Source organism: Juglans regia, chromosome 13, assembly GCF_001411555.2.
Source record: "Juglans regia cultivar Chandler chromosome 13, Walnut 2.0, whole genome shotgun sequence".
NCBI classification, from domain to species: Eukaryota; Viridiplantae; Streptophyta; class Magnoliopsida; order Fagales; family Juglandaceae; genus Juglans; species Juglans regia.
The window spans coordinates 36808583-36823623 of record NC_049913.1 but is presented as its reverse complement, the minus strand read 5'-3'; the positions used below and the strand labels follow the sequence as shown (position 1 = coordinate 36823623).

Below are 15041 nucleotides of genomic sequence, written 5' to 3'. Positions count from 1 at the left end.
TTTTAGTCACACTAATATGCCACATTTTTTAAGCCTCTTTTTTGGGGCTATATTTTCCTCTTCTAGCGTGTTTTCTTTTTCTTCCTCGTATTGTAAATCATAATATCATAAAAACAACAAAAGGAGCATTATCTTGTTATCAGCGAATTGAATCTCGAGGGGAAAAATAGGTACAAGAAGCAAAACTATCTCTGCCCCGTGTTCTCAGAAACATTACAAAAAATTGAGTTAACCCGTATGCCTTTCTCATCATTTTACTCTGCCATCGCATCCCTGGAAGTTTCAGCAGCTGCAGCTAATGTAGAAGATTTTCTTTTGCCCTTACCTGTAAGTAATACATGCACCTGATATGAATCCATAATTTACAAGTAAATGGTCCATTGCAAATAAGAAAATAATTAAATAACTTTTTTTTTTTATTGGCACCAGGTGTCAAGAAACAACGTCCCAACTAATTCCGGGAGTGCATAGGACCTCGGCAATGAGTTTTCCGCAAATGCACCTCGGGTAATTAAAGGGAAAAATCCCTCAGTCTAATTGTCCCTAGAGATTGTTTGCACCCAATGGGATTCAAACATTTGACCTTGGAGGGAGCATACCACCAAAACCAAGGCCTTTACCACTTGAGTCAACCCCTAGGGGTTAATTAAATAACTTGGCACAACAGCAAAGACAATCACCGTATGAGAAGTTCTTACCTCTGCGCTTTAGTTTTTTAAGTTTCAGACTCTTCTTCATGTGGAATGCCTTAGGTGTTCTGTTGGTGTCCTGAGATGTGCCTGCTTCCGTAAATAAACTTAGTAAAAGCTTGAATTTAACATCAAGTGCATTGCAGATAAAAATTATCTACCTCCTGTAGCACTGTTCTAATATTAGCAACAAATTTGTAATTTTCTCAAAAATTCCCTATGAACATATGAAACTCCAACCTCTGCTTGCAAATACAACTAAGGCAAAGGAAAATATATATAAAATTTAAAGTTATATGTTTATAGAATTTTATTTTCTGAAAAGGTAAATGGCACCTCAACTAAAACCAAGTAGTTAAATAAAATACATACGACTAATATGGTGCAATTTCAGTAACTGATTCCTAGCTTCTCTGCCTTATGCCATTACACCACTGAGATCAGATTAATGTCCATGGGCAATACAAATAACAAAGCATAGAGTTATCAGTAAGTCCTTTGACATTACTAGAATGAACTTGAGATGACCAGTCAGAAGTTATTTCAAAATACAGTCCACCTATATAACCATTCGGTAAATTAGAACACATTAATGATGAGCCTTCCTACAGTAAGATTAGAACATTAATTTGAGCCATGGTCATCCGACACCCTTTTAGTTCACATGCAAGTATAAAATCCAAACACATTGAAAGTCTTATAAACCTCAAGTATCAATTGTAAAAAGTTTCTAAACAATTTTCACCCAACTTAAGTACTAATTAGTTGTGGTCCCCACTCCATTCACTTTATTCAATCAAGTCACCATTTGCCACTCACTAAGGAGCCATGATAAGATGCCATGTTTTCCAGAATTTCAGTTACATAATAGACCTCCACTGATGTCTCACTAACCATAGATTTCTTTATCCCTTAATCATTATAACACCCAACCGGGGCTGAACCCACGAACTGATCCTTCATCCCTTATTTATGGATTATGGAGTGAGAAGGTATCGTTTACACCAAAGTACTTTTAAATTTTGAAAAATGTGGCAACATCTCCACTCTGGCTAACCACCTCTTTTTAATTAATAAGTTACATGAAGTGTATCATGAAATGGATGTATACAAATATAACACAAGGGTAAGAATTAGAAAAGCTCAGCGAAAATTGCATGCGTGTGTGAGGGTGCTTTGGAGGTACCTTCAGCTGATGCCATTTCCACATCTTCCATGTTCAGTAGACCCTTCTCCACAGCCTCCTTCTGGTCCTACATTTGTTTTTAAAAAATATTAATCTAAAAGAAAGAATTGCACAACATGCATGGCATAAGGTACATGTTCTCGAACCACAAGTTACAAGCATCTAAAAGGGGCTGCCTTTTCTATTATATATTTGTGCAGCAGAACTCAAAGTTATCAACATACAAAATATAATTTTATTTTATTTTTTTGATGTCGGGGAACCTCTCCAAAGTAGGGCCTTTCAGACCCACCCCTGCAGAGTATACCCAGGTCCCGTACACCGCACCCTCGGAAGTTTCCTACACGGAACTGGTTAAATTGCGGACTTTTCACCAGGAGGTGTGACCCCAAATGATTGTTTGCGTTCATGAGGTGTTGAACCTTGGACCTTTAAGGGAGTGATACCCCAAGACCAAGGCCTTCACCACTTAGGCCAACCACTTGGGGTTCAAATATAATCATAGAGACAGAATATTCAAATGTTCTCCAACCAACCCATTGGGCCATTACCAATTGGACCAAAACCATAATCTTCCCCAACCCAACCCTAAACCTCAAGGCCAAATTCAACCCTTCCAAGTTTTTGCATCTATAGCTATTGATACCATCTGGGATGTTTCACAACAAAGCCAACAACAATCAACCGATCCCCTCAGCCCTTGAAAATGCAAAGCTTCTCACACGAATAGCCCAAGAATACTCACATGCCTGATCTCAAAAAAAGAAAATCACGGCAGTTTGGAACCCCTCACCCCAACTTCCTCAAATTCAACTTTGACACAGCAGTCCGAGAGAGATACGCCATCATTGCAGGAGTACGCAGAAAAATTAATGGGAACATCATTCAATCATGGGTCAAAGACTCAAAAGCACTCCGGAGTCCACCCCTCTACAAGGTGAAGCTCAAGCAGCTCTTCTGGCCATACAAGAACCTCTGCTCCTCAAAGCCACGAATGTTATTCTCGAGGGGGACTCACTTATAGCCCATTATGCACTAACAAAGCAATCATAAGCAGACTGGCCCATCAGAACTTTGTTAGAAGACTGCTTCACTTTACTCAGAAACTTTAATGAATGGACTTCTCTTCATGTTCCCTGAAGTGCCAACTCAATGGCACATGAGCTTGCTCAAAGGTTGGCAAACACTTCTCAAACTGTCAGCCTATCGCGAGACCCAGTCACTCATAACTCTTTATATTGGTCTCACAAGGGTTTTGACCCGCCCCAGTTTTTCTCTCTGTATCTGAATAGTTCTAATTAATATTATTAGTTATGTTTTATCAAAATTAAAGACATATAGACAGATATATATATATATATATATAGAGAGAGAGAGAGAGAGAGAGAGAGAGAGAGAGAGCAGCCGTACCCTGCGCCATTTTTTCAAGAGCTTGCGCTTGCGTTTGCCCGAGACAGAGAGGGACTGGGACCTAGTCTTGAGCTTCCCAGTAACAGGATCTCCATGAATCGCTCTCTTTCTCTCCGCTATTTGAGCTCTTCGCTTCTTCTGCACCACGTTGAACTTCGCCATCTTCCTTCCAAAACCCTGTCTTCACTCTCGCAAACCTTTTATTTCTCTCTAGGGTTGCTCTTTCCTGTTGTTGATTAGGCGGGCTTAGGCTTTGCCGCTTTGCCGCTTTGCTGGGCCCTTCTCATCCCTTAAACCTCGGATCTCTTGTTAATTTTAAGTCGGGCCTAAGCCCATGTTTTAGGACCCAGATCACCCTGTATTTTTACATTGTTTATTGACAAATATTTGTAAAGAAAGAAATCTTTATTGAATTTCTTCTCTACTCGTTAAGATACACTTAAAACTTGATCAGAATAGCTATATAATAATATTTTTCATTTTTTTTATCTTGTTAAGTTAGAGTAATATTAGATATAGTCTTAAGGTGTGTAAGTCTATACACTCCATTTGAAAAAAAGAAATGATACTTACAGTCGTAAAATATGCAAGCGTTGCACAATCTCTTTGAAAAAAATGAATAAATATGAGACCTACATAAAAAGAAATTAATTTTTTAATAGTAAATTTCAATATTTTTCAAAATAATTATACAGTATTTACACACTCAACAACTGTATATATCATTACTCTTTTAATGAAAGTGCACTAGACTTACATCCTAAAAATTTATTTTACTTAGATAATATCACTCAAATACTGAATCTTTGGAGATGATTCCGTATCATAATTTAGGGATGAAAATCATATCCACTGTAATATAATACAATAGGTAAACTTGAGGGAAAAAGATAAATAAATTTTTATTCGTCAAATTCATGCATTCAATCAGGCCTAGCAAGAAAAGGTCTTCATCATGTGGTGTCTCCTAGAAATTAAAATATTTGTGTGAAATATAATTAGCAATGAAAATTTGTTTAATGAACAACCAGTTTTTTAACAAAGTCCCGAGACTGATCATTCTCATTCTAAAGTCTCCTGCTTAAGAGACACCCTATTATAAGTCCAAAAAAGAGTTACCCTTATTAAAATTCTCCAAAAGTTATTTCAAAATTTACTTTGAATATTTTTAATTATTCAACATATTCTTTGCATACAAGTAGATTGGCAACAATTTAATTGAGAGAGAGAGAGCGCATAAAAATAAGGAAAAAAAATAACTGATTGACTCTTTTTAAGAAATTGGTTATTAGTGAATTGATTTTTTTTAAAAATATTTAAATATATATAAAAAAAATGATTGAAATAAAAGAGAAAAAATACATTTACGCTTATCGGTCATGTTTTATCAGTCCTCCATCGGTTCCTCTAACAGCATCCTAAAGATAAGGAAAAAACTACTTTACCTGCCCAAGTGTACCGCTCTATTTAATTTTTTTTTATTTAATGATTAAGAAAGTGATTTTAAGTGTATTGATATATTTTTTTATTTTTTAAAAATATTAAAATATATTAAAAAATGTGAATAGAAAAATGAAAAATAAAAACTCAAAAGCAACGTGCGTGCTGCCAAGTAGAGCAGGCTACTCGACTCTAAGAATAATAGCAACAACAACATATAAATTTATAATAGTAAAGTTATAAATAAGAGGGAAATAAAAAGAATTGTTAACGCATATCTTAGGGAATAAAACTGACATGTAAATTCTGAGCCTTACATCTGTTCCTACGCTCTGATAGGAACAGAATAAAAACATCTGTTTCAACTTATGACTATTGTTTGGTTACAGCCACGACTTGATTACATACAGCATATAGTTTCTCCCTGCATATATGAAATTGTGGAGGGATTTCTTAATCCGGGGTCTAAATTAAAACCTCAATATCAGGAAATGAAAGCAAAAAATCCTAAAGGCATTTCGCTTCGATTTCCTCGAGAGTAAGCCCCTTTGTCTCTGGTACCACAAAAAATATGAAGATAAGAGATAACACAGCAATTGCCCCAAATGCATAAAATAATATTCCAGCTCCCAGCCACGCCTGTAATCAAACGCGAAATGATAATGGTAAGAATCTACTGGTGATCATGCAAATTTAATGAAGAGTGTGAAGATCAATGGACTGGTAGAATGGTAAGGCATGATAAGGAATACAAGGAATTTATCTGCTTGTGTGCACGTCAGCATGTGCATGTGTATGTAAACAAATATAGTCACCACGATTTAGCTTAGCTATAGCACCACCCAAAAAGGACTTGAGGTTTAGTTACATACAAAAAAATCTGAACATTCAAAGCCCACGGGGAGAGGTTTTCATGCAAAAACCACCGGGTATGGTTGATAACCCCACGAGGTTTGAGAAACAGTACTTCTATAGACGTGTGCGCGCTCGCCCAGGCACCCATGTGTGTTTCCATAAGGCACAGTTTTTTTAAGGAAGAAAAAACACCTAATTTCTATGATCAATGATGCCATAACAGACTAACAGAGCATGGATAAGATGACAAGAAAACCAGATTCTCTTGGTGCCAATGGCTAAATCAGCTAAAAGTATCAAAGTCGCAATCACATTCCAATCAAATACAGTATATGGATAGTCATGGAAGCTGACAAATAAGTAACGATGATTATAAGATTATCACATGTATCTGAATATAAAAGGGATATTCCTTGGATAGCATCTTCCGGTAATCTTGATGACTGTCTTAGTAGCGGCTGGTTTGGATTCAGAGATGAGATGAGATGGTTTTAGATAAAAGATGAAATTTGAAAAAAATATTATTAGTATATTATTTTTTAATATTATTATTGTTTTGGGATTTGAAAAAGTTGAATTGTTTATTATATTTTGTGTGAAAATTTGGAAAAGTTGTAATAATGAGATGAGATGAGATGAAACACTTTCTGAATCCAAATGGAGCCTCAATAGAACAAATCCATATGATGTTAACGCTATAAATTTTAAAGAACATATGCTGGAAAATAGAATAATTGAAAGGCTTCAGCACCTTCAGAGGAGAGAACGCAAATGTCACCAGAGCATTTGCACCAAAATTCACAAGCACTGCAATGCTGAGTCCTCGCCCTCTAAGGCGTAACGGGAAGATCTCTGAAATCATTAGCCAACCAATAGGACCAAAGGATATCTGCAAGACCAATTTCAAGAGTGACATTGTTATGTGCTAAAGAATGAAATATATTTGAAATTTGACCATTTTCATGACTCTGATTGAAGCTTAGGAAAGATCTATTTTTTTCATAGGTGAAGATCAGGAAATATCTATTTCTTTTACCAAGAGAATAGCAGATGGGGAATCTGCCAATAATTAAAAAATTCTTACCACTACCGCACTACAGTAAGGGTCTTCACTATTAACTAATGGAATACCCTCAAACATGAGACATACATAAGATTTTGCATATCTGAATTTTCACCAACAAATGTACAGAAACTGATATATGCACTGTACAATATTCCTGGGATGAGAACATGAGTAGGGAATAAAATTAAATTTCTGTTTACCTGGTAACACCCAACATAGAGTAGCAGAGCAACTACCGCCACAACAGGTACATCATCCAAGAAAAGGTAATAGGACCCCAGAAGGAATAAAGAGATAACCTGTTACACAGAGTATTAATATTATTTGCCTTCCAAATAATTAGCTCAGAGGTCCATTTTTCAGAAAATTGGAACTGCCATGCCTTTAAATTCCCCTCTTTTCTACTTTCTCCCCACCTTAAGAGGGAGGGAGGGAGGGAGGATGTTTAAAGACAAGTAATTCAAAACAGGGATCAAATGTGACAACAGCATGGCCATGCAATTTTCAGTATGCAAGTCAAATGTTGCCTCCATTCATCTCAATGTTTTGGATTTGAAAAAGCAACCAACCAAACATCCAAATGGAGACGTACGGACTTACCATCCCAGATACACCTCCAAGTAATAAAGGTCTCCTCCCAAGTCTATCAACTACAAGAACAGCTACTCCAGTCATGATCAACTGCACGAAACAAAAGAACACATCTTCTTTATTTTTTAATTTTTTTTTTTTAAATGACAATAACCTCATAATTTTGGGGACAGGGAAATATGACCATTCATGTGCACATAGTCCATAGATATGTAAAGAGAGAACTAGTATCTCTCTCTCTCTCTAACATGAGAATACTCAGAATAGTAGACGAAGAGAAATTGTACAATAACATTCATCACCCTTTATGAGATAAATTTATAGTTAAACAACGCACATACATATATTCCTCACACTAACGAGCAAAAAGTGGTTAGGATGAAACTTAATGGTAGTTTGAAGCATATATAAAACCTCAATTACCTATGGTTCACAAAACTAGAGCCACTTCTACCTTGTATCAGCAGTTGACAATACAAAATGGGTGGAAATATGAAAACATAGATGGATACTCCAACATTCCTTCAATTTGGGTAGAAATATCTCCCTTGTATCTTTAATATCAGTTTAGTCCATATCAGTGGATTCTATCAATAAAAAGATGTAACTCAATGATCTTTCCCTTTTTCTTTTGACAAAAGATTAGGAAGCATACTCCATTTCAAGAAAGAAAATAGAAATATACTTTGATCGTGAGGAAAGAGGACAAAATCTGAGAGAAAAAGACTTTTGGTAATCTTATAATAACAAAACTAGAGGTATTTTAGGCATTTCATATGATTATAATGGTAACATTAACAAATTGTCTTTGTATAAGAAATGGGTTAAACTGAAGTGTATGCCAAATATAAATCTAATGGGAGGGTGGTGCATAAATTTTTATAAAATTCAAGGGAAGTTGAAGTAATTTATCCAAATATTTTGTGCATTAACAAGGGAATTGAGATATTTGAGTCACCAATTTCAAATATTATGAAATTTCTAGGATAATGACATAACTACCTAAATATGCATCTAACAAATATCCAGTTATTCAAGAAAAAAGAAATGTCACCTTCAATAACCCAAGTAAGATTGAGACGCGTGTCGCATCAGATGCTGCAGAGAATCCTGCACTCTACAAGGCCATTGGGTTATGAGTTAAGTACACTTGACCCAGTAAGGATACAGTTAGGGCTCATTTAGATACTAAGAATATTTCATAATATCTGTGAATAGTAGTTAAATAGTTTGTGAATAGTAGTGAAGTATTCTGAGAATATCTAAGAACAGTTGCGTTCCCAACAGGCCCTTACTGTCATTATCCAAGTACAACCCTAGATCTAAATCAAAAGGTACCTGAAGGATTGATGCAGCATAGTACAGTACACTCGGTTGCCCAGTGATCTGTCATCAAGTTAATGGCACGTATCAGTCAGTGTTGGTAGCAATTACTTCTGATCCTTTAACTAATGAATATACCTGTTGAAACAAGACTAATCCAGCACCAATTGTAAGGGCTTTCAAGCATTTTCCCCGGAACATTTCCCTGAGAGACAATTCTTTGTTATCACCAAAATATGAAAGCTCAGCCAGTATCTCATCCACTTCTTCAGGAGCTGAGTCACCAATAGCTGGACCCCTAAGCCGGCACAAGCAATTTATTGCATGATCTCTTAATTCCTGCATGTTGCCCTTTCCCTGCATAGCATGTAAAAGTAGCCATCTAGGTGATGCTGGTAGCCACCACATTCCAATTCCCATGATCACTGCTAAGGGGGAACTAGCTCCATACATGTAGCGCCAACCAGCAACTATGTCAACTAAAAGGCTACCAATTCCATAACCTGCCTGCACAAGATTGCAGGTGCTTACCATTATATAGACTATAAGCAGGTACAGTAATCAAATATGTATGTGATGTCTTTATTGAGGAAGCCAGAAAAGTTAAGGGTAAATCCAAGACAGCTCTTGTTGGCTTCATTTCATGTACTGCACACCCTAAAACAAATTCTTCCTCAGTTCAAAGTTGAAGCACTTACAACCATCCCAAGAACTATGAAGAACTCTTTCAAAGAGATTAGACGACCGCGTATCTTACTAGGAGCTGTCTCAGCAATGTACATAGGAGCTGCATGCATTGCCTAAAAGGGAAGAAACTGAGAATCAAGTGTCATGTATAAATAAAAGAGAAAAAAGCAAAAAAAAAAAGAAAAGAAAATATGTATATATATATTTTGTCATCTATTTCTTCAATAATGCATTAACGATAAACTCATATCATAGGCAAAGAGATATTCACTTTTCCTAGTTGCCCCTTTCATTTGCAAATCTATTCCCACCTTAACGTTTCCAAAGATGAGAAAACCATGTGTACACTTAGAATCGAAAAGGGACAAAAAATTTTACTGTTATTTTTTATGATTGAAGGCTTCGCATAAATATTTGAAGGATTTTGACATTTTCATTATATGTGCCTAGTTGTGCATACACGTGGTGATTTAATTGGAGTTTATAGGAAGCATCCAAGGACCAAGGTAAATAAGGTATATGCATATTCGTGTTAATATGGGATGGCTGCCCAACATGGACAGGTGATGCATAAATTAATATATTGGTGTTTGTATGTGTACATATGTGGGTGTAAGTCTACATAGATCGATTTGTATAGAATGAAATACAAGTGATGTTTATTACCAGTCCAATTCCTATGCCAAACACAAAGCGTCCAATAACCATAATAGCCAAGTCAGGTGCTAATGCTGTTACAAGAGCTCCCACAAAGTACAATATAGAAGATGCAATCAACTCCCTTCTTCTTCCTTTGATTCAAATTCACCATTTAAACTTCATCAAGACATTGGAAATATCACAGATATCAAATGCATAGATCGTATTGTAATAGATAAACTAACCTAGGAAGTCAGCAACATTAAAGGCCAAGATAGAGCCAATCAAGGCACCATATAATGAGCCACTAGTCTGCAAAATTCAGCATCCATGCAATTAGAAACAAAACAAGGGTGCATTCATTTTCCCTAACAGCGGAAAAATTTCAAGAAACAACTTCTAGTATTCACTCAGAGGAATACAAAAATATAAAGAACTGCTCGGTTGTAAACTCACTACGAGACCAATCTCCACAGAAGATAAGTTGTACCACGATACTCCACTCAATGTGGCTGACTGCAAGAAAACACGGAGGTTATTCAGGATAAAAAGAATGTCATTAACTTGACTTGATTATTCAGGGGGAAAAAGGTCATTAATTTGAACTATGAGGTCTAAAAAGAGAAAATTACCCTAATAAGCTGCAATTAGTCAATCCTAAGAGCAAGGAAATATATGATGCCTTGTTTTTGGCTATTATGATTATTGAGATTTTTTTTTTATTAGAAGAAAGAGACTAGGCAACGCAATATGCATGATAATTCTGCTACAGTTCATTAAAAGCATACCTCTACAGAAATTGTAGCACAAGATGTAGCACCAATGTCATAGCCATATAGTAGTCCTCCAAGAGCCGGGAAGAGAAAACTGAAAATATCATGATACGCATTAATAGGCATATTTATCTATTTTAAGAGCAATCAGTTTGATAGCTTGCTATTAATAGGGTATGAATACACCAGTCTGGTGGTACATGTCAAGCGAGGGATGAAATTTCAAACTTGGCTTCTATGTTTCTCAAAGAAAGAATCGAATAAAATTTGTCACAACATACATTTCAGAACTGGCTATCTATATCATCTCGATCCCTACAAATTGATAGCTGCAAAGTTAAAGATGTACAAAAACCAGACACTCAGATTTTAGCACAATTCTCCTACAAGGGCTTTCCATAACCAGCACAACAGTGACTAAGAATTTTCATTATGCATAAACCATATTTTTAAGTATTGTGAATTTGTATTAGAACCACCAGGCACAAATTGTTAACTGATTAACTACTGCATGATCAAAATATATACTTGGTGGTGTTAGACCATCTATATAGATAAATCCAGGTTCATTACAGCTGAAAAATCCAAGTCCTCTTACATTGATGGCAATATTCATGCGACGTTTTTTCATTCAAATTACTCGCCCAATGGAATAAAATCTAAAACATACTTGGTCAGTTTTCCATTGGGACGTTACACATATACATAGAGACATGGCAACTTAGAACTGCAAATTTTGAGGAAGAAAAAAATTTACAAAAGAAGTTCGATGAATACTCACGGGAGAATTGCGGCAAGAACAGAATAGTGTTCAGTACTGTGAACGCCATTAAGAAGAGGCTCCTCAGCACCGCCAATCTCACCCGAGGACTTTCCTACCTAATAAAAAGAATTAAAATAATTAACTACTTGAACAAAATCTTTAAGTACCAAAGAGGGAGTAAATTTAGAAATTCTCTCTCTTTTTCTTTGTTCTCTTGCACTTTCTTTGCGTTCAAAAATTATAGAAATAAAATAAGCACGAATATAGGTATCTTAATTGAAGTTTGGATATACCTCATAAATAATCTCAAAGACTACAAACAAACGAAATTTTCTTTCCCTTTTCTTTGTGTTTCTAAGAAACCAACAAGGAAAAAGGAAGAGAACTTTCCAAAACTTTTCATTATCATCTCTGACAATAATGGTCTGCAAAAAAGAGTAACAACTTGACACCCAAGTTTTCACCTCAATGGAAACTAATTTCTCGTTTTTTTCTCATCTCATTTTTCCTCCTAGAATGCAACAACCGCCTCGAATTCAGAAAACTTCCCAGTTTTTTAACCCTCAGTGTTTTTTTTCCTCGCACTTCTTTCTTGGTACCCAAAACAGACCAAAAATAACGAACCCAAAAGAAAAGTTCTCAAAACAAATAAAGCGAATTGGTTTTGGAGCATAAGGGAGTCGAAGACCTTTCCGAGAGACGAAAGCGTGAGCCGCTCAGGATCAGACTCCATGGAATTCCGGTCTGAGAGAAATCAAGTAAGAAAGAAACCGAAAAATGAATAAAATGAAATACAATACAAGGAGTATCATGCGAAACTAAAGTCTCAAAAGAGAGATTGAATAGTAAATACGTTTTACAGATGAATGGGAAGGAAGGCCTGAAGGCAAAGTGAGGTCCTTTTTTGCGTGGGGTTAGATGAAGGGAGCTTATTTGAAAGAGACAGATGATTTTGGGTCCGGTAGGTGGGAGACCGAGAGAGGAAAATGTAGAAGCCAGAAGGCGATGACAGAGTCGATCGCAGAGAAGGGAATGGGGGTTGGAAAGGATGGAGAATTGGAGTCCCGGGAAATTTGGTTGGGTGGTGGCACATGACATGAATTAAGGCAGCTGGCTGTTACTTGTTTCTTAACTTTCTTCAATCAATTTGACTTTTGGATAACCATACATAATTACATTCGACAAAAAATTACGTGTCACTAGATTTTCAGTAATATGATAATAAAATAAGAGTTTTGTTATAAATCAATTACGGTGTACATTACATATCTTATATTTATAATTTTTTACAAGATGTAGGATATTTTTTATAAAGTATATCATGTATGAATATTTTTTATAAAATGTAAGGTGTGGGATAATGAATAGTAACTGATAAAAAAAAATTCATAAAACAAACATGCTTATCAAATCCAAGATAATCTTTCCAAAAAAAAAACCTTAGTTGTATATTAAATACGTTTTAAACATTTCATAATAAAATATGTTATAATGTAATATATCAAATTAATATGTCAGTTTATAAATTTATTTTTATAAAAAAAAAATTATAAATATAAAAAAATTTATAAAAATAAATTTATAAACTAACGTGACTTTACGTAATACGTTAAATTTATTTTTAATAAAAATAATTTTATAATCTAATATATCGCTTGAATTATGGTTGTTTAAAAATAATATTGCCAATCATTTTATACACATCAGATGATGAAAAAATAATAACTAAAAGAATAATAAATAATATACAAACAAAAGTGCTAGGCTCATTCTACGTTTGGATTCGTAACTCATCTCAGCTCATTTTAGTTCATCTTAACTCATTTCACTACTATTCATTACTATTCAGTAACTTTAACTCACAAATCTCACTACTATTCACAACTCATTTCATTATTATTCACAATCCATCTTAACTCATTTCAAGTCATCTCAAGTCATCTTCAAATCCAAACGCCTCCGAACAACATGAGTGCATACTTGTCCCTCTGCATCTTCACCAGCTTGTTGGTACAGTTGTCATCCTCCGTGTCCATTCATTTCAGCTTCGTTTTCTTTCCTTGAAGTGCAAGAACAAAACCCATGTATTTTGGTAAACAAAATAAATAAATATACATCACTTTTTATAATATTTTATATAATAATATTTTAAAATAAATGTTAATATTGTAAATTAACTTGTAAAAATAATATCATTTGAATAGTGATAGACTTACTTCTCTATTACTACCTATCTACTATCCAAATGTATTTCTAATTTTTTTATTTTTTTATCATTTTTTTAAAATATTTTTTTAACATTCTTAATCATTAAGAAAAAATTAAAAAAATATATAACTTTACCAATATTCCATTTCTTAATCATTAAGTAAAATTAAAAATTAAAAAAAATTAAATACAAAAAAAATAATAAATAGATAATAATAAAATAGTAATACTATTATTATTCATATTATTTTATCAAAATATCTTTATTATAAGATATATTGAATGAATATCATTTCTCGTCGGTGAAAGTGAAACCCATTTATTGCCACCGCTCAAATGATTAGATTTTGGCCTTTACACGTAAAAAATGGTAAAAAAATGAAAAATAGTATTCCTCTATACTATATCCAAACAAGGAGTGGGCGCATGCAAGTCCAAAGCTGAAAACTTGTGTCTCGTTACCGTAGGGAACTGGAATCCAATCTGCTTTGAAAGTTAGCAGACTAATGTCGCTGGACCTACTTTTCTGTGGTAATTTAGTTGAAGTTCTTACCCTATTCTTGTCTTTCAATAGCAATTGGAGCCTTCGATAAGTAAATTTATCTCAATTTATTATTATAATTTTTTAAAATTTTAGTATAAAATATAATAAATAATTTAATTTTTTTAAATTTTAAAATAATAATAATATTAAAAAATAATATTTTAATAATATTTTATCATCTCAACTCAATTCAACTCAATTTAAAGTTAAAAAGTCAAAAAACCACATCAACAAAGAAGGGAATATGATGACTACGCACACATAATGCCAAGCAGTGCGACAATAATCAAACAGCATTATTCCACGATAGCTTCCATTAGTCAGAGAACGATGTAAAACAGTTCGTTATTTTCTCCTAACCAAACAGGTGCTAAAGATTTTCAAAACTTCAAAATGGTACGTACAAGACATTAATTATTCATGAATACAAGAGACATATCCCAAGATCTTTAGGTTTTTTTGGGAACTTGTGTTGGAGGAATAGCAGGTGCGTTTGGACAGTCAAAAGTGTTAAAGAAATGTTAATAATGTTTATGAATAGTAGTAAAAAAATAATAATAAAATAATAATAAAATATTGGCTATGTTTTACTTATTTTTTTACTATTTATTATTTTTCATCTATTTTTTACTATTATTTAATATTTTATTATTACTTTTTCATTACTATTCATAAATATTCTTAATACTTATCAACACTTTTCACTATCCAAACGTACCCTAAACTTTTGTGGGTTGCCATGGTTGGTATCTACTCCAAGACTCTCTACCCTGGATTAAGAGCCCTTGGAACGGTGGATATACTCATCACAATCTCCAGAAAAGTTTTCCTTGTGCTCGCTCAATCCCATATATACGGGGCCAGAAA

At 34.3% G+C, this 15041-nt stretch overlaps 2 protein-coding genes across 2 annotated transcripts; both read right to left on the bottom strand.

The window, feature by feature from the left end:
* Positions 1–88: 88 nt before the first annotated feature.
* Positions 89–3505, bottom strand: LOC108980116. Its single transcript, XM_018950946.2, has 4 exons — positions 3286–3505; positions 1876–1942; positions 699–779; positions 89–325 (listed from the first exon to the last, which is right to left on the bottom strand). The coding sequence occupies exons 1-4, from the start codon at positions 3445–3447 to the stop codon at positions 255–257; spliced, it is 381 nt and encodes a 126-aa protein (XP_018806491.2). The 5' UTR covers positions 3448–3505; the 3' UTR covers positions 89–254.
* Positions 3506–4980: 1475 nt separating this feature from the next.
* LOC108980117 (D-xylose-proton symporter-like 2) lies at positions 4981–12517 on the bottom strand. Its single transcript, XM_018950947.2, has 15 exons — positions 12276–12517; positions 12111–12166; positions 11441–11538; positions 10675–10753; positions 10343–10402; positions 10132–10198; positions 9914–10038; positions 9259–9360; positions 8699–9067; positions 8576–8623; positions 8292–8354; positions 7247–7327; positions 6847–6945; positions 6332–6469; positions 4981–5364 (listed from the first exon to the last, which is right to left on the bottom strand). Exons 2-15 carry the CDS (start codon positions 12153–12155, stop codon positions 5233–5235), a joined length of 1506 nt encoding a protein of 501 aa, XP_018806492.1. The 5' UTR covers positions 12156–12166; positions 12276–12517; the 3' UTR covers positions 4981–5232.
* Positions 12518–15041: the final 2524 nt, after the last annotated feature.

Excerpts from the sequence above, each read along its gene's own strand:
- LOC108980116 (XM_018950946.2), bottom strand. The coding sequence starts at position 3,447 with ATGGCGAAGTTCAACGTGGTGCAGAAGAAGCGAAGAGCTCAAATAGCG. Across the intron at positions 780-1,875 it reads GGAAATGGCATCAGCTGAAG|GCACATCTCAGGACACCAAC; the intron begins GTACCTCCAAAG and ends TTACGGAAGCAG. Across the intron at positions 326-698 it reads TAAAAAACTAAAGCGCAGAG|GTAAGGGCAAAAGAAAATCT; the intron begins GTAAGAACTTCT and ends TATTACTTACAG.
- LOC108980117 (XM_018950947.2), bottom strand. The coding sequence starts at position 12,155 with ATGGAGTCTGATCCTGAGCGGCTCACGCTTTCGTCTCTCGGAAAG. Across the intron at positions 10,403-10,674 it reads GTGCTACAATTTCTGTAGAG|TCAGCCACATTGAGTGGAGT; the intron begins GTATGCTTTTAA and ends GTTTTCTTGCAG. Across the intron at positions 9,361-9,913 it reads TTGGCATAGGAATTGGACTG|GCAATGCATGCAGCTCCTAT; the intron begins GTAATAAACATC and ends CTTCCCTTTTAG.